The sequence below is a fragment of the Saimiri boliviensis genome, chromosome 1, assembly GCF_048565385.1.
Source record: "Saimiri boliviensis isolate mSaiBol1 chromosome 1, mSaiBol1.pri, whole genome shotgun sequence".
In the NCBI taxonomy this organism is placed as follows: Eukaryota; Metazoa; Chordata; class Mammalia; order Primates; family Cebidae; genus Saimiri; species Saimiri boliviensis.
In genome coordinates, this window is record NC_133449.1 from 176,419,809 (window position 1) to 176,446,886 (window position 27,078).

A 27,078-nucleotide genomic window follows, 5' to 3' on the forward strand; every position below is an offset into this window, starting at 1 on the left:
GCAGGGAGGGGCTGGCTTTGGCCCTCTTCAGCACCTTACACCCTACCTTTAACCCGCAGCCAAGTGTGTGGCGCTCCCCACACTCTCCCAGCTGCAACTCCCACCTCTGTGCAATCCTTCGCTCTCATTCTGGTTTCCAGAGCCCATCTCCATGCTTGACGTCATCACGCTGGGACGTAAGTGCGGAGGCCTCGGCGTCTGACGTCATGGCGTAGAGCCTAGCAACAGCGCAGGCTCCCGGCCGAGTCCGTTATGGTCACTGCCGCCGTGAGGAGAATGCAGGGGCCCGCACATGCGAAACTGCTGCCAGGGTCGGCCATCCAAGCCCTTGCGGGGCTGGCGTGGCCGCTGGTCTTGGCGCTCCTGCTTGTGTCCGCCGCTCTATCCAGTGGTAAAGGGGGCGCGGCGGCAGTGCGGGCTTAGGAACCTGGGAGGGCTCGGGCGGGGGCCGGGAGACAGGCCGGGCCAGGGAAAGGGCGCTTCCGAGTGTCAGGAGCAGACGGCGGTGTCTGGTTGGGGCAGGGTCTCCGCGGGCCTGAGGACGGAGGGCATGGTGTCTGAAGGGGTCCCAGGTCTGAAGAGTCTCCAAGGAGCCTGAGAAGTGGGGTCCCTGAGAGATGCGGGAACCCAGGGAGCAGGGCGTGGAGATGGGCGGGGAGGGAGGAGTGGTGGTGGCGCCTGGAGATTGTTGTAGAATGGGCTGCCACAAGGAATGGTGGTGGTGGGGTCTCCAGAATTTCTTGGATCGGAAAGTTGGGAGGTTCTAGAAGAGAGGGTAGCGACAGGGGCGGAGGAGCTGGCCGGGGCTAGGGGGTGTGGTGTCTGGAAAGGGTCCTGAGGTGGGGGGGGGGGGAACTCAGGAATCTAGCAGGACCAAGGAAAGGTGGGGATTTTCCAGAATAGGAGAGGTCAGTGGTAAAGTCCGAGGCAGGCAGGGCAGTAACCCAGTGACCAGACTGAGCCAATGGACTCTTTCCAAGAGGGAAAGTGAAAGGGAAAGAGCTGTCTTCTGGTACTGGTGCACATTTGAGGTCTGGGAAGTTCTGGTGTTTGATAAAGATTCAGAATACGGGGCGTTGGGCCTCTGAGAGCTTGGGAGCTGGAGAGGGGTTTGGGGACAAGGGAGATCATGATTCCTCTTCCCTATGTTCTGAGTTAACCAAAATAACTCTGCCTCATTTTAATAGATCTGTGGGATTTGATTGATAAAGGGTTTCATTTCTTGTAAATGTTGCATGGCGAAATCAAGAGATCGAAGGTTTTTATTGAGAAATTAGGAAATCTGTAAACCAGTGCCTGATACTTGGTGGGAAAAATCCACTAATAAGAACTTGTAAGGATTAAACAGTATTTTGTTTAGTAGTCCCATTTATCTTTCAGGCCAACACAATCCTGCGTTTCTCCCTAAATTCGACTTTTTAGCTGCAAAACAGTGTGACCTGGTATAGTGTTTTCTTTCTTGCCAGTCGGGCCTGTCCAGCCCTACAGTCCTCTGCTACTGTACTGTGGGTACATACGTATATTTCCTCAGCAACATTTCAGTGTTGGTAACTGGACTGCCCTCTCAGAAGTCTTTGCAGTCTCTGAGGAAGGACTGCTGTCCATTTCCCAAGGCCCTTTCATCTCTAATAAAATGTAATGAGGATTTCCCTGGTTGATGCAGATATTCCTGTTGCTAAAGTACTTCAGTAGCTTAATTGTTTTGGCCATTTAATCATCTAAGAAAAACAAAACACAAACATTTATTTTTCCTGCTGGAATGCTTAAGGAATATATATCTGGCAACTGTAGTTTCAGAAACAGCTTTTCCCCCTAAGAGAGGGTTGAAAATCGCATGGGTAAGCAGCGAGGCAGAATGTAGAGTATTAAGTGTCCTTTGTCTCTGCTTTTATTTGTTAGCGCTCTATAAACATTGTTCCAACTATACTGAGACATTTTAGAAAATCTTTGTCTTTTAAGTATACTTTATATATACCAATTTAAACTGTCATAAATTCAGATTATTCTCTCCTGAAAATAACTTAAAACGACATACATGCTTTTAATAGGTGAGCAGTTCCATTGCAGAACAGTGTAGCTTGGGGTGTATTTCTTGTAAGTATTTCTTGTAAGCATACCTTATAATTTCAAAGTAGTCACTCCTGTAATAAGAAAATTAGTCTAGAATGTGTTGAGTTAAGGATTTCAAGTGAGTTTACAAAGGTAGAAAGTTACCACATTAGATTTATTTAAATTTGTTCCATATTAGGGTTTTAAAAATGTCAATGCTTGGTTGTGTGCTTGTTTGTCTGTAAGAATTTTTGTTTTATATTTTTGTTTTGATAAAGTCTAAAAAAATTAACATAAGCAGTTTGGATTACTGGGTGACTAATTCTTGGTCATGCCATTTCAAAAATGCCTGCTTCTTTACATTTGCTATTATATTGTTCCCAAATGATCACCTAAACTTAATGCATAATGCATTTCATTTTTAAGGCGTTGTTTCTCAAACCAGTGTGTGAATGAGTTCTCAGGGTCCTCTGCATTCTTAAGAAATGCTGATATAGTTTTATTTTAGGACACTTTTTAAAAAGGGACCAGTAGAAGAGGGGAATTAAATTTAGAAAGTTTTTTATTTTTAAATTTTTTTTTTTGAGACAGGGGTTTGCTCTATCACCCAGGCTGGAGTGCAGTGGCACAAACTTGGCTCACTGCAACCTCTGCCTCCTGGGCTGAAGCAATCCTCCCACTTCAGCCCCTGAACAGCTGGGACCACAGGTGTGTGCCACCGTGCACAGCTAATTTTTGTGTTTTTTAGAGATGGATTTTCACCATGTTGGTCAGGCTAGTCTTGAACTCCTGAGCTTAAGTGATCTGCCTGCCTTAGCCTCCCAAAGTGCTGGGAATTACAGGCATGAGCCGCTGTGTCTGGCCTAAGTTTTATTTTTCTTATGCTGTATTTCTGTGTTACTTTAAGGATTTTACTGTTTGACTAATACATATTCTGCTCCTTCTTGGTGCTAGGTATTAGAGTTAAACAGTTAAACAATGAATAGGGTGATATTGGAGGTATCCTTAGAAGAATGAGTGTCATTTTGCTGAGAAGCATGGGATGGGCTCCTCAGGGAGTGCAGTAGGTGCATAGATGTTGTGTGGGATGTGGTGTGGGATTTGTGGTGAGAGTTGAGTTGAGTCATATTCAATAAATATTTATTGAATGCCTGCTATCTATGAAGTAGGTAATGGGTATAGAGCTGTTAGAGAGATTAGTAAGATAATGAGAGTGAGGTAATGGAGGCCAGATTGTGTAGGATCTTGAAGGCTATTATAAAAACTCACTTTTCAGACAAATGGATGGCCCTGGAGGGTCTTAAATAGAGGAGTAGCATTTGATATGAGTTTTTAGAGAATGACTCTGGCTGCTGTGTTGAGTGTGGACAGTAGAGGTTAGGGTGGAAGCAGGCAGATTAATTAGGAGGCTATGGTAATAATCCACATGAGATAATGGTTACTTGGACAAGGCAGGAGCAATGGAGGGTGGAAAGCCCTCAAATGCTATATATGCTAGAATAACAGATTGGATGTAGGGTATTAAATCACAACTCCAAGGTTTTTAGTTTTAGTAACTAGAAAGATGTAGTTGCCATTAATTGAGATGGAGAGTAGGTAGAACAAATTTTTTTTTTTTTTGAGTGGGGCATAGAAATTTATTTCTTTAAATTAAACTTTTTATTTTGAGATGATTATAGATCCACTTGCAGTTGTAAGAAATAATATAGGGATCCTGCATACCATCTACCCAGTTTTCCCAATATTGACATCTTTCAGAACAATACTGCAGAATCACGACCAGGATATTAACACTGATATAGTCAAAATATGGGACATTACCATCACCACAAGGATATTTCATGTTGCCCTTATAAAGCCATTCCACTTCCCTCCTACCTCACCCCTCCTGAACTCCTAATTATCCATTTGTATAATTTGGTAATTTTGAGAATCTTACATAAATGGAATCATGTAGTATGTAACTTTTGGAATTGACTTTTTTCACTCAGCATAATTCTCTGAAGATTCACCTAGGTTGTTTCATGTGTCAATAGTTTGTTTCTTTTTTAATTTTTAATTTTTATTTTTTTGAGATGTAATCTTGTTCTGTTGCCCAAGCTGGTGTACAGTGGCACAATCTCAGCTCACTGCAACCTCTGCCTCCAGAGTTCAAGCAATTCTCCTGCCTCAGCCTCCCAAGTAGCTGGAATTAAATCTGCACACCACCATACCCAGCAAATTTTTGTATTTTTAGTAGAATCGGGGTTTCACCATGTTGGCCAGGCTGGTCTCAAACTCCTGACCTCGTGATCTACCCGCCTTGGCCTCCCAAAGTGCAGGGATTACAGGTGTGAGCTACTGCTCCTGGCCATTTGTTTCTTTTAATTGCTGAGTAATATGCTATGCTATAGATAGACGGTATTTTGTTTATCTGTTGAAGGGTGCCTGATTGTTTGCAGTTTTGGGCTTTTATGAATAAAGCTGCTGTAAATATGTTTGTGCCACTGTACTCTAGCCTGGGTGACAAAGTGAGACCCTGTCTCAAAAAAAATAAAAAAAAAAAATGAGTTTTCTGTGGACATCATGTAGTTGAATCTGCCAATCTCTGTTTTTTAGTTAATGTATTTCAGTCATTTACATTTAATGCACTATGGGTGTGTTAGGGCTGAAGTCTGCCATTTTATTTTTTGTCTTTAGCCTGAGATATATGAGGTAAAAAGAAAAACCCAAGGAAGTTACCACCGTGTTGTTTCATATATCCTGAGGTTGCTAACTGTTCTATTTAGTTCTTTCCACCTTTCAGAGTGTTCTTGTGTTATTTTATACATAACTTCCAGAGCTTTTAGTTGTTATTAGTGGGAGAAATAGGGAAAAGTATGTTTGTCTTCCTGAAATAGCCAGAATTCATTTGAACATGTTAATGTGAATGTCAGACATCCAAGAAGAGACGTCAAGTAGGTGGTTGGATTTATGAGTCTAGAATTCTGGTAGTTCTTGGAAGTTCTCTTAATTTTTCTCAGAAAAGTTAGGAAGTGATGTCATTGGTTGCAAATGAGGATAACAGAGAAGGCATTTGAAGTTTGTGGACAGAGGAAAATGTGATTGGTCTACAAGAGTAGAAGGGTAAATGGACTAGGAAAATATAATTGCCAACAATTTTTTTTTTTTTTTTTTTTTTTGAGACGGAGTTTCACTCTTGTTACCCAGGCTGGAGTGCAATGGCGCGATCTCGGCTCACCGCAACCTCCGCCTCCTGGGTTCAAGCAATTCTCCTGCCTCAGCCTCCTGAGTAGCTGGGACTACAGGCACGCGCCACCATGCCCAGCTAATTTTTTGTATTTTTAGTAGAGACGGGGTTTCACCATGTTGACCAGGATGGTCTCTATCTCTCGACCTCGTGATCCACCCGCCTCGGCCTCCCAAAGTGCTGGGATTACAGGCTTGAGCCACCGTGCCCGGCCTAATTGCCAACAATTTTAATTGCCAACAGCTTTAAACGTATACCTGAATCTTTGGCACTGAATTTAAAATGAAATGAAAACATGGCATGGTTGTATATTTTCCAGCATGTTCAACTGCTGGGTGCAGATGTGAGTACTCAAAGAGCTTGATTTATTAATTATTAATAACTAGAGATGAGTGTCTCACCATGTGAATGGTTCAAAGTAGACAAGGGGGAAGGGAATTGAAGATGGATGTAAGAGAGTGATTATAAAGCAGTTATAATAGCTGACATATTATTGAGTATGGGTAAAGAGAGAAGAGAGTGTATTGGGCAAGGTTTGGTGGTGGTGGTCAGGGAATGAAAAGGATTAGAGGTTTGTAGCTGTTGATGGATTGAGAATACCAGGGAATGAAATGGAAGGATAGGAGGTCATGTCAGCAAATAGAATGCATGAAACTGAGATTATGGAAGAGGTGTGATAATAGATAATGACCATGGGAGTGAGTGGCTGAGGTAAAGAGGAGGGCTAGCTCATGAGAAGAGAGGAGGTCAAAGATTTTGAAATTAAGGCAGGAGTACTTGTCTTAGAGTGAACTCTATAGCCAGAAGCTCATTAAGAATTGGGGACATGACCTTGGAGTTGGTGTATGAAATTAAATTAGTGGATGATAGCTTAAGATAAGAGAATCAAAGCTAGAGGCATTTAGGGAGAAGAATGGGAGAATGGTCTGAAAAGGGCAATGAGGAGGAGAGCTGTGCCTTCTTGAGACTCAGTGGTGCAAGGATGTGGGAGAAAAAACAGCTGTTATTAAATGGGCTGAAGGGAAAGTATATCCTTAAGGGAGAGTCAGGTTTCAGTAATAACAAGAAAGTGAAGGGTGAAAGAAGGGATTTGCCAATGACTGAATTCTATACTGCATGGTGGAAGTTTCTTTATTATCATTCTACCCTATCAGCTTATGTCCTTTAAAGGTACTCACCCTTGTTCTTTTAAAAGTCAAGTTTAGTTAGTTGGCTCCCAGTTATTTTAATTTTAAATTTTATTTTATTTATTTTTTGTTTTTTTTAATTGTGTTTTATGTTTTGGGGTACATGTGAAGAACATGCAAGATTGTTGCATAGGTGCACATGTGGCAGTGTGATTTGCTGCCTTCCCCCCGCCCCCCATCACCTATATCTGGCATTTCTCCCCATGCTATCTCTCCCCAACTCCCCACCCCCCGCTGTCCCTCCCCTATTTCCCCCCAACAGACCCCAGTGTGTGATGCTCCCCTCCCTGTGTCCACGTGTTCTCATTGTTCAATACCCACCTATGAGTGAGAACATGCAGTGTTTGATTTTCTGTTCTTGTGTCAGTTTGCTGAGAAGGATGGTTTCCAGGTTCATCCATGTCCCTACAAAGGACACAAACTCATTGTTTTTGATGGCTGCATAATATTCCATGGTGTATATGTGCCACATTTTCCCTGTCCAGTCTATCATCGATGGACATTTGGGTTGGCTCCAGGTCTTTGCTATTGTAAACTGTGCTGCAGTGAACATTTGTGTGCATGTGTCCTTATAGTAGAACGATTTATAATCCTTTGGATATATACCCAGTAATGGGATTGCTGGGTCAAATGGAATTTCTATTTCTAGGTCCTTGAGGAATCACCACACTGTCTTCCACAATGGTTGAACTAATTTACACTCCCACCAACCGTGTAAAAGTGTTCCTATTTCTCCACATCCTCTCCAGCATCTGTTGTCTCCAGATTTTTTAATGATCGCCATTGTAACTGGTGTGAGATGGTATCTCAATGTAGTTTTGATTTGCATTTCTCTAATGGCCAGTGATGATGAGCATTTTTGCATATGTTTTTTGGCCTCATGTATGTCTTCTTTTGTAAAGTGCCTGTTCATATCCTTCTCCCACTTTTGAATGGGCTTGTTTTTTTCTTGTAAATCTGTTTTAGTTCTTTGTAGATTCTGGATATCAGCCCTTTATCAGATGGGTAGACTGCAAAAATGTTTTCCCATTCTGTTGGTTGCTGATTCACTCTAATGACTGTTTCTGTTGCTGTGCAGAAGCTGTGGAGTTTGATTAGGTCCCATTTGTCTATTTTGGCTTTTGTTGCCAATGCTTTTGGTGTTTTGGTCATGAAGTCCTTGCCTACGCCTATGTCCTAATTGGTTTTGCCTAGATTTTCTTCTAGGGTTTTTATGGTGTTAGGTCTTATGTTTAAGTCTTTAATCCATCTGGAGTTAATTTTAGTGTAAAGTGTCAGGAAGGGATTCAGTTTCTGCTTTCTGCACATGGCTATCCAGTTTTCCCAACACCATTTATTAAACAGGGAATCCTTTCCCCATTGCTTGCTTTTGTCAGGTTTGTCAAAGATCGGATGATTGTGGATGTGTTTTGTTGCCTTCGAGGCCTCTGTTGTGTTCCATTGGTCTGTATCTCTGTTTTGGTACCAGTACCATGCTGTCTTGATTACTGTTGCCTTGTAGTATAGTTTGAAGTCTGGTAGTGTGATGTCTCCTGCCTTGTTCTTTTTGCTTAGAATTGACTTGGCTATGCAGGCTCTCTTTTGGTTTCATGTGAAATTTAAGGTGGTTTTTCCAGTTCTGTGAAGAAGGTTATTGGTAGCTTGATGAGGATAGCATTGAATCTGTAAATTACTTTGGGCAGAATGGCCATTTTCATGATATTGATTCTTCCTAACCATGAACATGGAATGTTTCTCCATCTGTTTGTGTCCTCTCATATTTTGTTGAGTAGTGATTTGTAGTTCTCCTCAAAGAAGTCCTTTATGTTCCTTGTTAGTTCTCTTCCTAGGTATTTTATTCTCTTGGTAGCAATTGTGAATGGCAGTTCATTCTTGATTTGGCTCTCTTTAAGTCTGTTATTGGTGTATAGGAATGCTTGTGATTTTTGCACATTGATTTTGTATCCTGTGACTTCGCTGAAGTTGCTTATCAGTTTTAGGAGATTTTGGGCTGAGACGATGGGGTCTTCTAGATATACAGTCATGTCGTCTGCAAATAGAGACAGTTTGACTTCCTCCTTTCCTATTTGAATACTCTTTATTTCTTTTTCTTGCCTGATTGCTCTGGCTAGAACTTCCAATACCATATTGAATAGGAGTGGTGAGAGGACATCCTTGTCTAGTGCCAGATTTCAAAGGGAATGCTTCCAGTTTTTGCCCATTCAGTATGATACTGGCTGTGGGTTTGTTATAAATGGCTTTTATTATTTTGTGATATGTTCCATTGGTATCTAGTTTACTGAGGGTTTTTAGCATAAAGGGTTGTTGAATTCTGTCGATGGCCTTCTCTGCATCAATTGAGATAATCACGTGGTTTTTGTCTTTGCTTCTCTTTATGTGGTGGATTACGTTTATAGATCTGCATATGTTAAACCAGCGTTGCATCCCTGGGATGAATCCTACTTGATCATGGTGGATAAGCTTTTTGATATGCTGTTGCAATTGGTTTGCCAGTATTTTTTTTTTTTTTTTTTTTTGAGACGGAGTTTCGCTCTTGTTACCCAGGCCGGAGTGCAATGGCGCGATCTCGGCTCACCGCAACCTCCGCCTCCTGGGTTCAGGCAATTCTCCTGCCTCAGCCTCCTGAGTAGCTGGGATTACAGGCACGCGCCACCATGCCCAGCTATTTTTTTTGTATTTTTAGTAGAGACGGGGTTTCACCATGTTGACCAAGATGGTCTCGATCTCTTGACCTTGTGATCCACCCGCCTCGGCCTCCCAAAGTGCTGGGATTACAGGCTTGAGCCACCGTGCCCGGCCTGGTTTGCCAGTATTTTATTGAAGATTTTTGCCCCTCTGTGTTCATCATGGATATTGGTCTAAAGTTTTCTTTTCTTGCTGAGTCTCTGCTGGGTTTTGGTATCAGGATGATGTTGGTCTCATAAAATGATTTGGGAAGGATTCCCTCTTTTTAGATTGTTTGGAATAGTTTCAGAAGGAATGGTACCAGCTCCTCTTGTATGTCTGAAAGAATTAGGATGTAAACCCATCTGAACTTGGGCTTTTTTTTGGGTGGTAGGCTCTTAATTGCTGCCTCAACTTCAGCCCTTGTTATTGGTCTGATTTCGACTTCTTCCTGGTTTAGACTTGGGAGGATGCAAGTGTCCAGGAATTTATCCATTTCTTCCAGGTTTACTAGTTTATGTGCATAGAGTTATTTGTAATAATCTCTGATGATGGTTTGTATTTCTGTGGAATCTGAGGTGATATCCCCTTTATCATTTTTTATTGCATCTGTTTGATTATTCTCTCTTTTCTTTTTTATTAATGTGGCTAGTAGTCTGTCTATTTTGCTGATCTTTTCGAAAAACCAGCTCCTGGATTTATTGATTTTTTTGAAGGGTTTTTTTTTGTGTCTCTGTCTCCTTTAGTTCTGCTCTGATCTTAGTTATTTCTTGTCTTCTGCTAGGTTTTGCATTTTTTTGATCTTGCTCCTGTAGCTCTTTCAATTTTGATGATAGAGTGTTGATTTTAGATCTCTCCTTGCTTCTCATGTGGGCACTTATTGCTATATATTTTCCTCTAGAGACTACTTTAAATGTGTCCCAGAGATTCTGGTATGTTGTGTCTTCGTTCTCATTGGTTTTGAAGAACATCTTTATTTCTGCCTTCATTTCATTGTTTATTCAGTCAACATTCAAGAGCCAATTGTTCAGTTTCCATGAAGCTGTGAGGTTCTGAGTTAGTTTCTGAATTCTGAGTTCTAACTTGATTGCTCTGTGGTCTGAGAGACTGTTTGTTATGATTTCCATTCTTTTGCATTTGCTGAGGAGTGATTTGCTTTCAATTATGTGGTCAGTTTTAGAGTAGGTATGATGTGGTGCTGAGAAGAATGTATATTCTGTGGATTTGGGGTGGAGAGTTCTGTAGATGTCTATTAGGTTTGCTTGGTCTAGGTCTGAGTTCAAGTCCTGGATATTGTTGTTAATTTTCTGTCTCGTTGATCTGTCTAATATTGACAATGGGGTGTTAAAGTCTCCCACAATTATTATGTGGGAGTCTAAGTCTCTTTGTAAGTCATTAAGAACTTGCCTTATATATATGGGTGCTCCTGTATTGGGTTCATATATATTTAGGGTCGTTAGCTCTTCTTGTTGCATTGTTCCTTTTACCATTATGTAATATCCTTCTTTGTCTCTTTTGATCTTTGTTGGTTTAAAGTCTATTTTATCAGAGACTAGAATTGCAACTCCTGCTTTTTTTTGCTCTCCATTTGCTTGGTAAATCTTCCTCCATCCCTTTATTTTGAGCCTTTGTGTATCCTTGCATGTGAGATGGGTTTCCTGGATACAGCACATCAATGGGTTTTGGCTTTTTATCCAATTTGCCAGTCTGTGTCTTTTGATTGGGGCATTTAGCCCATTTACATTTAGGGTTAATATTGTTATGTGTGAATTTGATCCTGCCATTTTGATGCTAGCTGGCTGTTTTGCCCGTTCGTTGATGCAGTTTCTTCATTGTGTTGATGATCTTTACCATTTGGTATGTTTTTGGAGCGCCTGGTACTGGTTATTCCTTTCTATGTTTAGTGCCTCTTTCAGGAGCTCTTGTAAAGCAGGCCTGGTGGTGATGAAATCTCTGAGTACTTGCTTGTTCACAAAGGATTTTAGTTTTCCTTCACTTATGAAGCTTAGTTTGGCTGGATATGAAATTCTGGGTTGAAAGTTCTTTTCTTTTCTTTTTTTTTTTTTTTTTTTGAGACGGAGTTTCGCTCTTGTTACCCAGGCTGGAGTGCAATGGCGCGGTCTCGGCTCACTGCAACCTCCGCCTCCTGGGCTCAGGCAATTCTCCTGCCTCAGCCTCCTAAGTAGCTGGGATTACAGGCACGCGCCACCACGCCCAGCTAGTTTTTTGTATTTTTAGTAGAGACGGGGTTTCACCATGTTGACCAGGATGGTCTCGATCTCTCGACCTCGTGATCCACTCGCCTCGGCCTCCCAAAGTGCTGGGATTACAGGCTTGAGCCACCGTGCCCGGCCTGAAAGTTCTTTTCTTTAAGGATGCTGAATATTGGCCCCCACTCTCTTCTGGCTTGTAGGGTTTCTGCTGAGAGATTTGCTGTGAGTCTGATGTGCTTCCCTTTGTAGGTAATCTGACCTTTCTCTCTGGCCGCTTTTAGCATTTTCTCCTTCATTTCAACCCTGGTGAATCTGACGATTATGTGCCTTGGGGTTGCTCTTCTTGAGGAATATCTTTGTGGTGTTCTCTGTATTTCCTGGACTTGAATATTGGCCTGCCTTGCTAAGTTGGGGAAGTTTTCCTGGATAATATCCTGAAGAGTATTTTCCAGCTTGGATTCATTCTCTCCATCACATTCAGGTACACCTATTAAATGTAGATTAGGTCTTTTCACATAGTCCCATATTTCTTGGAGATTTTGTTCATTCCTTTTTACCCTTTTTTCTCTAATCTTGCCTTCTCATTTTATTTCATTGAGTTGATCTTCAACCTCTGATATCCTTTCTTCTACTTGGTCAGTTTGGCTGTTGAAACTTGTGCATGCTTCATGAAGTTCTCGTGTTGTGTTTTTCAGTTCCATCAATTCACTTATATTCCTCTCTAAGTTGTTTATCCTCATTAGCATTTCGTCCAATCTTTTTTCAAGGTTCTTAGTTTCTTTGCATTGGGTTAGAACATGTTCTTTTAGCTCACAGAAGTTTCTTATTACCCACCTTCTGAAGCCTGATTCTGTGAATTCATCACACTCATTCTCCATGCAGCCTTGTTCCCTTTCTGGTGAGGAGTTGTGATCCCTTGTAGGAGGAGAGGTGTTCTGGTTTCAGGTGTTTTCATCCTTTTTGCACTGGTTTCTTCCCATCTTTGTGGATTTATCCACCTGTCATCTTTGTAATTGTTAACGTTCAAATTTGGTCTCTGAGTGGACGTCCCGTTTGTTGATGATGAAGTTATTTTTTTCTGTTTCTTAGTTTTCCTTCTAGCAGTCTCACCTTTCTGCTGTAGGACTGCTGAGGTCCACTCCAGGTCCTGCTTGCCTGGGGATCACCTGCAGTGGCTGCAGAACAGTAAGGGTTGCTCCCAGTTTCTTCTTCTGCTATCTTTGTCCCGGAAGGATACCCGCCAGATGTCAGTCGAGCTCTCCTTTATGAGGTGACTCTTTGGATATACAGAGGTCAGGGAGCTGCTTGAGTAGACAGTCTGTCTTTATAGGAGCTCAAGTGCTGAGCTGTGAGCTCCGTTGTTCATTCAGAGCTGCTGGGCAGGTACGTTTAAGTCTCCTGCAGCAGAACTCGTAACCCCCACTCCACTCCTTTTTCCCCCCAGGACCTCTGTCCCAGGGAGTTAGGGCTTTTTTTATGGGTTTTTGTTGTGCTGCAGGCTTTTTTCAGGGCTGCCCTGCCCAGTGAGGAGGCAGCCTAGTCACTGTGTGCCTGCAGAGGCGTTGCTGAGCTGCTGTGGGCTCCGCCCAGCTGCCCTGTGAACTTCCCTGCAGTCCTGTTTATACGAGTATAGTTAGAACTGCGTTGGCAATGGCAGCCCACCTCTGTAATGGAAGACTCTTTATAATGGCGGACTGCCTCAGCAAAGACGGTCTGCCTCAGCAATGGCAAACTACCTCCATAGTGGTGGACTGCCTCGGTAATGGCAGATGCCCCTCCCCAACAGAGCTGGACCCTCCCGATTTCAGCTGTGCTTGCTGTGAAACTCTCAATCCAGAACGTTTCCCATTGCTGTTTTTCTGTGGGGGTGGGACCAGCCGAGCCTCATCACCTGGCTCCCTGCCTCAGATCCCCCCCTATTTTTTCTTTTTTTAGTTGAATGATCGACTCTCTCCTGGGTGTTCCAGTTGCTTGTTGAAAAGGTGCTGGGATCTGTGTGATTTCCCATGTGGGGACCCACTGCGCCAGCTGAAAGAGTGGCGCTGAGATTCGTGGTGCTTTTTTGCCCCAGAATTTCCTGGCCTGGCTCCCTGTTTCTGATTTTTTAATCAGATGGGTGACTCTGCCTTCCTGGAGCTCCAATTGCCAGCTAAAACGGCACCCGGACCCGTGTATTTTGTACAGAGAACTGCTGTGCTGGTGTGCCGGCCCAAACAGCCGTGCCAGCCAAAACAGTTACGCTGGTGTCCCGTGGGGCTCCTCCGCCTGGGAATCTCCTGGTCTGTGGGCAACAAAAATCCGTCTGGAAATGCGGTGTCCACTCACCCTCCGCACTTTCGTTGGGAGCTGCATTCCTGAGCTGCTCCTAATCAGCCATCTTGGATCCCTCCCTAAATTTTATTTTAAAATATATTTTTTTGTACTTTGGCAGGAAAATTAAATGTATCAGAAGATAATTTATAAATTCCTGAATTATAACTAAATTGATGTGATAAATGTAAAAATTATTTTCAGAAATTCCTATTAGTAGTTTTCTGAGTAATGTACTTAGTTGTAGGTCCTATTTATTTCTCTTTTCTTCCAGTAAAAAATTTCAAGGAACTCAATTATTGAAAATGTTTTAAGAGTTTTACTTTAATCCTAGGACTTTGGGAAGCCAAGGTGGAAGGATTGCTTGAGCCCTGGCGTTTGACACCAGCCTGGGCAACATGGCGAGATGCTGTCTCAAAAAAAAAAAAAAAAAAAAAAAAAAAAAGATTGCATGAGGCATTGGACAAATATATGAAAAAAAATAAAAAATGCTGGGCAAGGTGGCATGTGCCTGTGGTCTCAGCTACGTGGGAGGCTTGAACCAAGGAGGTCGAGACTACAGTGAGCTATGATTGTGCTACTACATTTCAGGCTAAGCAACAGAGTGAGACCCTATCAAAAAAAAAAAAAGAAAAGGCGGGGGTTGGGAAGAGAGAGTTTTACTAATTTACTCTTTTTGTTAGTTTTGTTACTAACTTACTACATTATTTTTCTGAGCTCTTCTATTCCAATTTAGAACAGCTATTTCTTTTTTTCTGCACAAAGTAGATGTCAACTGTGATACACAAACCACAGTGTATTCACTTGCAGAAAGGATTGTCTGTTAGATTGTTAACTTGTGTGAATGCACATGTTTGTGAAAGCCCTAGAATGATTTGGTTTAAGCTTAACCCTATAAAATATTTTACTTTATTGGGATAGACTTTAAAATATTGTCTGAATATGTTTAGATCTCACATAACAGGTTTTTTTTTTTTTTTTTTTTTTTTTTTTTTTAGGTGTAGTAGAGATCCTTGAAGTTCTTCAACAGATATTATGTTAGATTAAAAATTAGAAATGGTTAAATTTCAGAAGGGATTTCTCTGTTGAATCTCCCCCCAATTGAGTCTTCTTGGGAGAGTTACTTATGCAAAGAATTTTACCTTTAGTAAACTATGCTGAGTAGGTAGCAGCACAGAGAAGTAAGAATGTGTGTATTCGGTGTCATTCCCATACCTACATGCCTTCCTCCCTCTTTAAAATAATCTGCTTGTCACTTAGCTCTCAGGTTCCAGTTTCTGATGCTTCTCCTTTAGAACTTTTTTTTTTTTTTTTTTTTGAGATGGAGTTTCGCTCTTGTTACCCAGGCTGGAGTGCAATGGCGCGATCTCGGCTCACCGCAACCTCTGCCTCTTGGGTTCAGGCAATTCTCCTGCCTCAGCCTCCTGAGTAGCTGGGATTACAGGCACACGCCACCCATGCCCAGCTAAGTTTTTGTATTTTTAGTAGAGACGGGGTTTCACCATGTTGACCAAGGATGGTCTCGATCTCTTGACCTTGTGATCCACCCGCCTCAGCCTCCCAAAGTGCTGGGATTACAGGCTTGAACCACCGTGCCTGGCTAGTAGAACTTTTTAATTTGTAAGGATCCTTCTTTGTTAATTTTTTTTTTAATTTAGGAGAGGAGGTCTTCTAGTTCAAGTATCACTTAGAATTACTGTCTACAGCTTGCTTATAACTTCCCCTGAATTTGTTATATTGTGTTGAAAGTATTTTGGTTCAAACTCCCTGTCGTTTTTGGGACCTAGTTGAGTGAGAATCAGTCACTTATTTTGTTCTAGGGATCAGGTAGAGTCTGGACGAAATAACTGAAGTCCACACTCTTTATGAAATGAAAACAGAAGGGATGGGTCAGGGCTGTATGTGGACTTGCCATTGTGACCTAAAATCTGACCTTTTTCTTTCTTTCTTTTTTTTTTTTTTTTTGGTGGCAGGCGCTATAATGCAGTAGGTCTGTTATGTTGCTTAAGTTGTTAGTATCTAGCAAAGCAGTTATTATCTGAAGAGTGACTAAGAAGAAATGTAACTGATTGCTGTCTATTGAGACTTAATAACTAGTTTTTGAGAATGTTGTAGGAATTTAGGGAGAAATGCTTAGTGTAAAATTTAGGTAAATATGCTTTTAGCTTGGTGGAAATATAAAGTTGGAGATTTCAGTTTAATATTCTTTGTTTGTTTCAGTTGTATCACGGATTGATTCACCGAGCCAAACTGTGCACAACTCAGATATTTCTACCCCAAATGTGAACGCTTTAACACGTGAAAACCAAACCAAACCTTCTATTTCCCAAATCAGTACCACCCTCCCTCCCACAACGAGTACCGAGAAAAGTGGAGGAGCATCTTTGGCGCCTCATTCCTCTTCTACTTCTCTGTCTCAAGAGGAAGCTGATAACAATGAAGATCCTAGCATAGAGGAGGAGGATCTTCTCATGCTGAACAGTTCTCCGTCCACAGCCAAAGACACTCTGGACAATGGTGATTACGGAGAACCAGACTATGACTGGACCACGGGCCCCAGGGACGACGACGAGTCTGATGATACCTTGGAAGAAAACAGGGGTTACATGGAAATTGAACAGTCAGTGAAATCTTTGAAGATGCCATCCTCAAATATAGAAGAGGAAGATAGCCATTTCTTTTTTCATCTAATTATTTTTGCTTTTTGCATTGCTGTTGTTTACGTTACGTATCACAACAAAAGGAAGGTAAGTTTGGGATTTTTTTAGCCCTTTATTATTTCAGTCATAATGCTTTTGATGATTAATGGTTCTTTTTTTTTCTTTTTTTTTTTTTTTTGCTATTGGGTCTCACTGTGTCACCCAAGCTGGAGGGCATTGGTACAATCACAGCTCACTGGAGCCTTGACCTCCTAGGCTTAAGTGATTCTCCTGCGTCAGCCTCTTGAGTAGGTGGGACTACAGATGCACACTACCACACCAGGCTGATTTTTAAAAAATATCATTATTTGTAGAGATGAGGTCTCGCTATGTTGCCTAGGTTGGTCTTGAACTCCCAGTCTCAAGCAGTCCTCCCACCTCAGCCTCCCAAAGTGTTGGGATTACAGGCGTGAGTCACCGTGCCCAGCTCTCTTTCCTTTTTTTCAGTCAAGTTTAAATTCATAGTAAAATATTGAGATGTCTAATCCGCATATAAATCTGTTGTATGTTTTAACACTACAGACAGAATGCTTGAATGTATGTACTTCTAACAAAAATAGTCCCATTTCTTAATGAGGAATACCAAAGCCCAGTGATTTCTGTTGTTGTTATTGTTGTTTTGAGATGGAGTCTCACTCTTCGCCCAGGCTGGAGTGCAGTGGCGTGATCATGGCTCACTGCAACGTCCACCTCCTGGGTTCAAGTCATTCTCCTGCCTCAGCCTCCTGAGTAGGTGGGACTACAGGCACCTACCACCATGCCTGGCTAATTTTTGTATTTTTAGTAGAGATGAGGTTTCACCACGTTGGTCAGGCTGGTTTCAAACTCCCGATCTCATGATCTGCCTGCTTTGGCCTCCCAAAGTGCTGGGATTACAGCCGTGAGCCACTTTGTCCGGCTGTGATTTTTTTTTAAGGGTTTATATCTTAATTTGGCATCATCAGTAGGAATACTTGTGGAGAAAGTGTTAATTTAACATTTGTCTTTTATTAACATTGAACTTAATGATCTTTTAAATTTTTTTCTAGTTATAAACTGTTACATGTTTATTTTAGGGAATTTAGAAAACAGAGGAGTTTAGAAAAGAAAATTTAAATATTCAGCATTATTAACATTTTGGTGTATTTCTGGTCTGTAAATCTATAAATGTTTATATAATTTACACACATATAGGTGTATGTTATAATTTTTTTTTTTTTTTTTTTTTTTTTTTTTTTTTTTTAAGAGACGGGGTTTTACCATGTGGGTCAGGCTGGTCTTGAACTCCCAACCTCAGGTGATCCACCCACCTCGGTCTCCCAAAGTGCTGGGATTACAGGCTCGAGCCACCACGCCTGGCTATGTATGTTATAATTTTTAATGAATTTTATCTCACAGAGTTTTTTTTTTTTTTTTTTTTTTTTTTTTTTAAGAGGGATTTTCACTTTGTCTCCCAGGCTGGAGTGCAGTGGTGCTATCTTAACTCACTGCAACCTCCGCCTCCCAAGTTCAAGCAATTCTCATGCCTCAGCCTCTTCAGCAACTAGAGCATCCATGCCCGGCTAATTTTTGTATTTTTAGTAGAGACAGGGTTTTGCTATATTGGCCAGGATGGTCTCAAACTGCTGCCCTCAAGTGATCTACCCAGTTTGGCCACCCAAAGTGCTGGGATTACAGGTGTGAGCCACTGTGCCCAGACTATCTCATAGAGTTTTATGTCTTGCTTTTTATCTGACAAATCATGAGCATTTTCCATATCCTTAATATTCTTTAAAAACTTTTTTTTTTTTTTTTTTTTTTTTTGAAACAGGATCTTGCTGTATCATCCACATTGGTGAATTCCTGGCCTCAAGTAATCCTCCCATCTCAGCCTACCAAGTAGTTGGGATTATAGGCTTGAGCCACTGTGCCTGGCTGAAAACATAATGGATTCATGGTTTATAATTTTTGGTTCAGAAATATGTTGTGATGAACATTTCTGTGCTGTTACCAGTTTGCTGGATTACATGAGGCATAAGAGGCATATATAGGACAGCATAGATCATTTAGTGTGATGGCACATGTTGGCATTGTATAGGCCCAAAGCTGAGTAGTTAACCCTTTCAAAATACTTAAAGGAAGATGAAACACACAATTCCTTTTTAATACTTACTGGTCAATAAATCTTAGTTCTTGAGTTTATTGTAACTTGCTTTGTAACCCTGAAAGCCAGCTTCCCCTTTGGGCCTTGATTTCCTTACCTGACAAATAGTGAAGCTGGACCCGATAATTTCAAAATGCCTTCCAGCTTTGAGAATCAGTGAATCTAATAATAGCTAAAAAAAAAAAAAAAAAAAAGCAAACCAGCCAACTGTTTTGGTTATTTGTAGTTAGTGATATATTGCTAGCTTTGTAAGTGTTTATGAGTAGACAGAACGTTAAATGTGGCTGCTGTTATATCCCACTGTTTATTGTTTGGCCATCTCTATTGTGGACGTCTAAGGGACTTGTTAAACAAATAGTTTCCTGGGCTCCACCTCAAATACTAACTCAGTCTCTGAAGACAGAGCCTAGGAATCTTGAGTCTTTAACAAACATTCCTACATATATTGAAATTTGAGAAGTACTGTTTAGCTTTCTTTATAAGATGGAAAGCAAAATGGCTTTTTTTTTTTTTTTTTTTTTTTTTTTTTTGAGACAGGGTCTTACTTTGTCACCCAGGCTGGAGTGCATTGGCACTATCCTGACTTACTATGATCTCTGCCTACTGGGCTGCAATGGTTCTCCCATCTTAGCCTCCTGAGTATCTGGGACTAGGGCAAACGCCATTATGCCTGGCTAATTTTGTATTTTTTGTAGAGATGGGATTTCACGATGTTGCTCAGGCTGGTCTTGAACTCCTGGGCTCAAGTGATCCGCCTGCCTCGGCCTACAATAGTGTTTTTGTTGTTGTTGATATTTTATGTTTTGTATTTAGGAACCTAGAAGAGAGATATTTCACTTGTTATAAAAATGTTTATCATATTCTCTGTTTTCTCTTTTGCATATTTAATTAATTTTGTTTTCCAGATTTTTCTTCTGGTTCAAAGCAGGAAATGGCGTGATGGCCTTTGTTCGAAAACAGTGGAATACCATCGCCTAGATCAGAATGTTAATGAGGCAATGCCTTCTTTGAAGATCACCAATGATTATATTTTTTAAAGCACTGTGATATGAGTTTGCTTAGTATGTAATTTTATTTGCTTGACTTTTTATATGATATTGTGCAGATGTTTGCCATAGGCAATTGGTACTTAAATGAGAGGTGGATCTCTCTTTTGCCTTGGTGCTTTGGAAATTAAATGTCACAAACAAGGAGTATATAATTTTTTATCTGTACTTTTAGAGCTGAGTTTAATCAGGTGTCCAAAATGTGAGTTAAGCATTACCTTATATTTACACTGTAGTTTTTATTAATTTAGATTTATTATGCTTCTTCTGGAAGTATTAGTGATGCTACTTTTAAAAGATCCCAAACTTGTAACTAAATTCTAACATATCTGTTGCTACTGACTCACATTCATTCTCTGCGATTCAAATACTGTTTTTTAACCACAGTTTTTTTTTGCAGTCCTAAACTGTAATGTACAAGGATATGTGTGATAATGCTTTGCATTTGAGTAATTTTTTTTTCCGTCCAAGAAAACTGCTTTGGATATTTTTAGATAATTTAAACATAATTTAGGATAACAATATTGCTCAATCTGACCACAATTTTAGGTAAAACATTAAATGTGTCGAGAAATCTTGGCAACAGAGACTCTGCAGCTTGCAGTGGACATAGATAAAATGTTACAGAGTTACTATTTTCTTGGTTTGAATTACTATATTAAATTTAGAAGTGGAAACTGGTAAAATATTAAATATATGTACAATTGCTTTTAGTTAGCAATTGATTATAGCATGGGTTCTTCCAAGGTTTCAAGAAATGGGCAGAGTTTAAAATTATATCAGATTCATTTACTTCATTTGTTATTTTATAGTAAGTTTGAATAAATCTTAGGGGCCATTATCACTTAAATAACACTGTATCTAAGTCTTTCAAATTAAAATTATACCTAAATGAGGTTGTTTGTATACATAAGGATATTTGTGTACAATTGTTTTCTTTTCTTTGTTTTTGTTTTTTTATGACAACTGGAAATTATTTACTGTGTTTCATTTATGTCTGTCTTCCTATCATAAAGAATCGATCAATATGTAAATATGTGATTTGAACCATGGTTGGCTTAAAAGTATCACAACTTTTTAGAAGACCTAAACCCTAATACATGTTAAAGAGGGCCTGGGTGAGCCAGTGGGCTTGTGCTTTGTGTAGAGCTGGAAGAAGGCCGTCCATCCTGTCTCTTGGGTGGACAGTGTACTTTCCTAATAAGGAAGGGAAGCACAGTGGAAATACCCCTGAACTGTTTTATTACAGTAATTTTTTTCATATCTGAACTGTATTATTTAATATTTTGAATAAGATTTTAAAAAATAAATTGCAAAGATATAAATCTATGATTTCACAAGTGTGTTTCATTTCAGTGATGACATTTAGGTAGTAACAGGGAGTAGCTTATGTCTGGGAGCAATCTAACTTGACTCGCTTGCAGGTATCTCAGCAGTGCAACTCTGCCTCTGTGAATTCCGTTTACATTTCTAAATTCTTCTCTAGGTCTAACTTACTGCTAGGTACTGAAGTTTATTGAAAACTAGCAAAGTAGGATGGTAAAGAAAGCAAAGTGGCTACATCAGTGTGCTCTTTCTAGCATCCTCGGGTCCCTATCTGGGATGGAAGGCTCCCCAAGCGTGGAGGCTCTTCCCCCTAGTGGGTTGTGGATTCTTGGGTACTTCCTGGTGGTCCAGCCACCTAGGTCACAGTGCTGCAATTAAGTAGCCTCAGAGTGTTGGAGCATCAGATCATACATTGATTACAAATGCCACTGGAGTCTCACAGGGGCACTTGAACGGCAGGACTAGGCACCCAGGGCCCACGGTTGAGCCTCACAACACTCAAGCCGCTACTCCTGTGTGGGGTTGTCTGCCCCCTTCTGCAAGATTCACTGTCTGGACAGACCAGAAGTTCTGCACCCGATTTTGGTATTAATGGTATGATGGGTTACCCTTTGGCTCCTGTTTCTGTGTCTTAGCTGAAAAGGAATGTGTTGGAACTTGTGAGGCAGACAGAAACAGACATTTAGAATTTGGGCACCCCACTGAGTGAGCTGCTTGAGAACAGGAACTGGCTCGTATTCCTCTCCTGCCCCAAACTCATTACTCTGCCCAGCACCGGCACCGGCTAGGCCCCTTTGAATTGTTATTCTATAAAGTATTTGAGAAATTAGATAAGGAGAAAACCAAGACAACTCAGGCTCTGCAGAAGATCACATAGTTGGCCTATAATCCAATACTACTAATGTTCTGGATACACAGCTGCATGTGTGGGATCAGAGCTGAGTGTAGAGTGTCAGTCCTTATCTGCACACCCAAAGTTCTGTGGGAAGCTAAAGCCCACACTAGTTGTGTGAGATATCACCCCTCCCTCCAAGTCCCAGGTTCTGATCAGAGCAGGTGCTGCCTGTTGAAGGTGAAGGCGCTCACTGCCGGCACTGATGCCTGTATTTCACTTCTCCCCGGGCATGTGCGTTGGGTGGGGTAAGCAGGGCTGGCCTTGCCCTTCTGCCTGCCTTCTTTCAGCCTGGTTTGCTGGTGCAAGTTTGCCTCCCTTCTGGGTTCAGCGTGAAGCAGTTCATCCTTCCCAGCAGAAGTTCAAAAGGCTAAAAGTCTTTTGAGGACCAGCTGTCTTCCAAGGGAACAGAAAAGGCTGTCCTGAGGCTGTCAATCTGGCCTGACCCAGCACAGCCTGAGCCAGGATATATGGCGTGGTTCCCTTCAGTTCGCTGGATTCTGTTTTCATTTTGACATCAGGAGGGGAAGTTGCTGGGACAGATTCCGGAAATGGAGCCGGGCTATTTCTGTGTAAGTACCGTACGCTAACCAATTGCCCCACTGGAGCTCAGAGCTGGGGCTGTTTCTCAGTCACATCTCAGTAGCCGTCTGTGGTGATGGCCTGCTGTTGAGGCTTTTAAGTGGCTCAAGGGAGCCTGATTTTGGACCAGTAAGCAGCAGCTTCTACCCCATGAGCTCTAAGCTCACCTCTCTTCTAGCTCCATCCTAGAGTCCCAGAGCCGTCTGTACCAGCTGGAACCAGTGGGCACCACAAGGGCAGAGACAACACCTGCTTTAAACCACTCTGTCATCCCAGCACGAAGCACAGGGCCTGAGTAAAAGGAATCCAGGTGTTTTGCTTTTAAGGTAGTGCCTACCCCGTGAGGGTTTTTTAAATCTAGTTAGCCTCTAGATTAGGCTCACTACTTAGGAAGCCTTTCTCCACCTGTCATCCTAATAGGTCGGCTCTGAAACCCTAGCCTGTTTCTCTCACAACCTCAAAATTGCCTTATTTCTCTGCTGGGAAACCCAGAGATACCACATTCTGGGGATCCTTGACTTCCTGGATGCCTTTCTTCCCCTCTGTGCTTCTCTCGCCTTGGCTTGTGGATTGCATAGCACTCCCATCTGAGGAGTCTGTGCCTTGCAGTGTCCCTGCAAGAACTAAGATGGGCCATGAAATCACAGAAGTCTGGGTTGGAATCCCCCTCTGGGCCTGAACCTTAGGCTCAGCGTCCCCACACAGGCCATTTTTCCTGACTGTTCCTTGGAAATGAGGAAGGGCCAAGGGTCTTGAGGGCTAACTCAAATGTCCTGCACCTTGCTGGGACTAAGGTCATCCTGGCCCATGTTGCCCCTACCTGGTCTTCCAGGAAGACAGACCTAGGGAGAAATGGAGGGAAAGGAGGGGTACGGATTGAGGTCAGGGCTGGATGACCTTAGTCTGAGCTCGCCTTGCCTGTTGCAGCTTCCTACCTTGAAAAATGAGTGATTGCTTAGCTTGCTGGTTTGTTAGAAGAGTAAACAGATTGATGTTTGTGGAAGGACTTTGAGTACAGGGGAGTTTTCACTGTGTCACTGACCACATAAGAGCCAGCTTGAGCCTTGAGCCCACCAAGGAGGGATAGTCCACAGTTTCTGCTCAGGAGTGGCCCGCAGTCCTGGGGCTGCCTTCCCTAGTCCCCTTGGGACTACCTTGAGGCACACAACTGGTCAGAGCTAGGTTTCTCCTGAACCATCCAGGCACATGTGGTCCTGTTAGGGAACAGGTGGGGCTCCTTTGGAGCCTCTCAATCCCATTTCTTGTTCTCCATCCTCATGCTTTTTTTTTGAGACAGAGTTTCGCTCTTGTTACCCAGGCTGGAGTGCAATGGTGCGATCTCGGCTCACCGCAACCTCCACCTCCCGGGTTCAGGCAATTCTCCTGCCTCAGTCTCCTGAGTGGCTGGGATTACAGGCACGCGCCACCATGCCCAGGTAATTTTTTAGATTTTTTAGTAGAGACGGGGTTTCACCGTGTTGACCAGGATGGTCTCGATCTCCTGACCTCGTGATCCACCCGCCTCGGCCTCCCAAAGTGCTGGGATTACAGGCTTGAGCTACCGCGCCCGGCCCTCATCCTTTCCCTGTAGTGAGGCCAAGGGGTCCTTCCCATCATTCCCTGGGCTGTTCCCAAGAATAGAGAGGAAAGGTGACGGAGGCCCTCAGAGAGGTGGCTACTTTTATGCTAGAGGGTATGTATGCCTGAGCCTCTCCTGCAGGAGCAAGGATGGAGGCAGGGCTTGGGCCGTGGAGGGTCACTCTCAGGGGTCCACATTCTACCATGACCATGGCACTGCATTAAAAGCGAAACACCTGGACTCCTTTTACTCAGGCCCTATGCTGCGTGCTGGGATGATAGAGAGGTTCAAGGTAGATGCTGTCTCTGCCCTTGTGCCCACTGTCAGGTAGAGAAGAAAAAGAATCATAGTGAAGTGTGATGAATGCTATAGGCTGAAAACTGCATTTTCCTTATAAAGGTAATTTAGACATTCTGATATCAGCTAACAAAGGGCTTACTACAGATTGAGTATTTGCTGTTTCTGTGTGTGCAACCAACTCAATAAAGCAGTTACCATTATGATCCTCATTTTATAGATATAGGAGCATAGAAAGTTGAAGCAAGTTGCCCAAGGTCATGCAGCCCATGAGAGAGAGCTGGGATTTGAGGTAAGGCACAGTCTGTTTCCACACTCCCTGTTCTTGATCACTAATTCTCCATTACTATGGAAAATGAAACAGCTACAGAAGGTACGAAAAAGGAATTATCCAAAGGTTCTCTACCCTTAGGCCCTCAACATTTGTGTGTATTTTCCTCCCTTTTTATTCCTTTTAAACTTTCTTTTATTATGTTATGACATAGCACACTACAGAAAAATACATCAAACAAATGTACGGCTTAACAAATTATTATAAAGTAAATACTATGTAGGTACTGCTCAGGTAGAGAAATCGAATTTTGCCAACACCCACAATCCTCACTTCCTAACCTCAGTCTCCCCCACAGGAAGCTATCATTTTTATCTTTATGGCAATTATTTTTTCACTTTGCTTTTTAGATTTACTGTCTAAGCATATATGCATAACACATCATCATTTACTAAATTGTGAATTTTAGATAAATCGCATCATACAGTCTGCATTATACACGTTTGTACTGGCTGCTTTCACTCAACATTAGATTGTGAGTTTCATCACGGTAGTTGAGTGTGTAGCCTCGGTTCATTTATTTTCATAGCTACATCGTATTCTATTTTAAAAATGTAGTCACTGCTTATCTAGCCTACATTTGATGGACATTTGAGTTGTTTCTAGGTTCATACTATAGTGGATGATACTGTTAGGAGTATTCTCACACATATCTTTTGTTGCTTGCAGGGGTATTTGCATCTCTGGTGGGTATATACTTAGGAGTTGAATTGCCGGATGTATATGTCCAATTTGAATAGCTAATGTCAATTTTCTAAGGTGATTAGACCAATTTATATTTATTTTTTATTTTTTTATTTTTCTTGAGACAGAGTCTCGCTCTATCGCCCAGGCTGGAGTGCAGTGGTGTGATCTCAGCTGACGGCAACCCCTGCCTCCTGGGTTCAAGCAATTCTCCTCCTTCAGCCTCTTAGGTAGCTGGGGCTACATGTGTGCACCACCATGCCCAGCTAATTTTCTTTTTTTTTGAGGTGGAGTGTCGCTCTGTTGTCCAGGCTGGAGTACAGTGGCATGATCTTGGCTCACCACAACCTCTGCCTCCCGGGTTCAAGAGATTCTTTTGACTCAGCCTCCCGAGTAGCTGGGACTACAGGCATGCACCACCATGCCCAGCTAATTTTTTTGTTTTTAGTAGAGATGAGGTTTCACTATGTTGACCAGCCTGGTCTTGAACTCCTGATCTTATGATCTGCTTGCCTTGGCCTCCCAGAGAGTTAGGATTAGAGGTGTGAGCCACTGCACCCAGTCTAATTTTTGTATTTTTATTAGAGACAGAGTTTCAGCATGCTTCCCAGGCTGGTCTTGAACTCCTGAGCTCAAGCTCTCCACCCGCCTCAGCATCTCAAAGTGCTGGGATTACAGGTGTGAGCCACAGTACCTGGCCCAGTTTATATTTCTTCCAGCCTGTTCAAGTTCCTGTTACTTTCTATATCTTTGCTAACACTTGGCATTATTAGTGCTCTTAATTTCAGCGATTCTGGTGGATATGCACTGGTATCTCCTTGTGCTTTGAGTTTGCCTTTTCCTGATGATTAATCATATTGATAATTTGTCATATGTTGATTAGACATTTGTGTATCTTCTTCTGTGATGCACTTGTTCAAGTCCCTTGATAATTTTTCCATCGAGGTGTCTGTCTTTTTCTTATTTGTGTGCGTTCTCTGTTCTGGATATAAGCCCTTCATTGGTTATACACGTGATAAATAGTCTCTCATATGCTGTGACTTGCATTGTCACTTTCAGAATGGTATCTTTTCGTGAAGATTTTTTTTTTTTTGAGGAAATTACAGCTCCGTTTTATTGAAGTATACTTTACATACATCATAGATTTTAAATGTTTAATCAGTTTTGACAATTGTATATATCTTTGTAACTGCCACCCCAAACAACATAAAAAATATTTTCATCACTCCAGAAAATTCCCTAGTGCCATTTTCTGGGCAATTCTTCACTGATCTTCCGGAGGTAACTAGTTTCTATCACAGTAGATTAGTTCTGCCTGTTCTAGAATTTCAGATGGATGGAATAAAAAGTATATGTTCTTTTGTGTCTAGCTTCTTTTGGTCAATATAATGTTTTTGCTTTTTATTTTTTGATTCATCTATATTGTTGAATTATTAACAGTCATTCCTTTTTATTGGTGAAGTTAATCACTAACACTGAGTAGTATTCATTGAGTTAATAAACCACAATTTGCTTATCCATTCTCCTATTGAAAGAAGTTGGTGGTGCTTCCAGATATTGATCTAGCTATATATGAATTTAATATAAACATTTTAATATATAATCATGTATTTTAATATTCAATAATTAACATATAAAACATGAGTATATATAATTAACCTTTTTGCTTTGAGATAAACTGTAGATTCACATGAAGTTGTAAGAAATAATAGAGGGTTTCTATGTACACTTTACCTAGGTTCCGTCAACAGTAACTTTCTTTTTTTTGAGGTGGAGCCTCCCTCCATCATGCAGGCTGGAGTGCAGTGACGTGATCTCGGCTCACTGCAACCTCTGTCTCCTAGGCTCAAGTGATTCTCCTGCCTCAG

The 27,078-nt window shown here is 41.7% G+C and overlaps 1 protein-coding gene across 2 annotated transcripts; it reads left to right on the plus strand.

Annotated features, from left to right (window-relative positions):
- The first annotated feature begins 203 nt into the window (after nucleotides 1-203).
- C1H5orf15 (chromosome 1 C5orf15 homolog) lies at nucleotides 204-20,844 on the plus strand. 2 transcript variants are annotated; one of them, XM_074381532.1, is made up of 3 exons: nucleotides 204-391; nucleotides 15,873-16,399; nucleotides 18,141-18,673. In XM_074381532.1, exons 1-3 carry the CDS (start codon nucleotides 253-255, stop codon nucleotides 18,210-18,212), a joined length of 738 nt encoding a protein of 245 aa, XP_074237633.1. In that variant the 5' UTR covers nucleotides 204-252; the 3' UTR covers nucleotides 18,213-18,673. The 2 variants fall into 2 exon arrangements, with proteins under 2 accessions (XP_074237633.1, XP_003920637.1); XM_003920588.3 differs by lacking the exon at nucleotides 18,141-18,673 and adding an exon at nucleotides 19,379-20,844 and having other exon boundaries at nucleotides 205-391.
- The last annotated feature ends 6,234 nt before the right edge of the window (nucleotides 20,845-27,078 follow it).

Excerpts from the sequence above, each read along its gene's own strand:
- C1H5orf15 (XM_003920588.3), top strand. The coding sequence starts at position 253 with ATGGTCACTGCCGCCGTGAGGAGAATGCAGGGGCCCGCACATGCGAAA. Across the intron at positions 392-15,872 it reads GTCCGCCGCTCTATCCAGTG|TTGTATCACGGATTGATTCA; the intron begins GTAAAGGGGGCG and ends TGTTTGTTTCAG. Across the intron at positions 16,400-19,378 it reads CGTATCACAACAAAAGGAAG|ATTTTTCTTCTGGTTCAAAG; the intron begins GTAAGTTTGGGA and ends TTTGTTTTCCAG.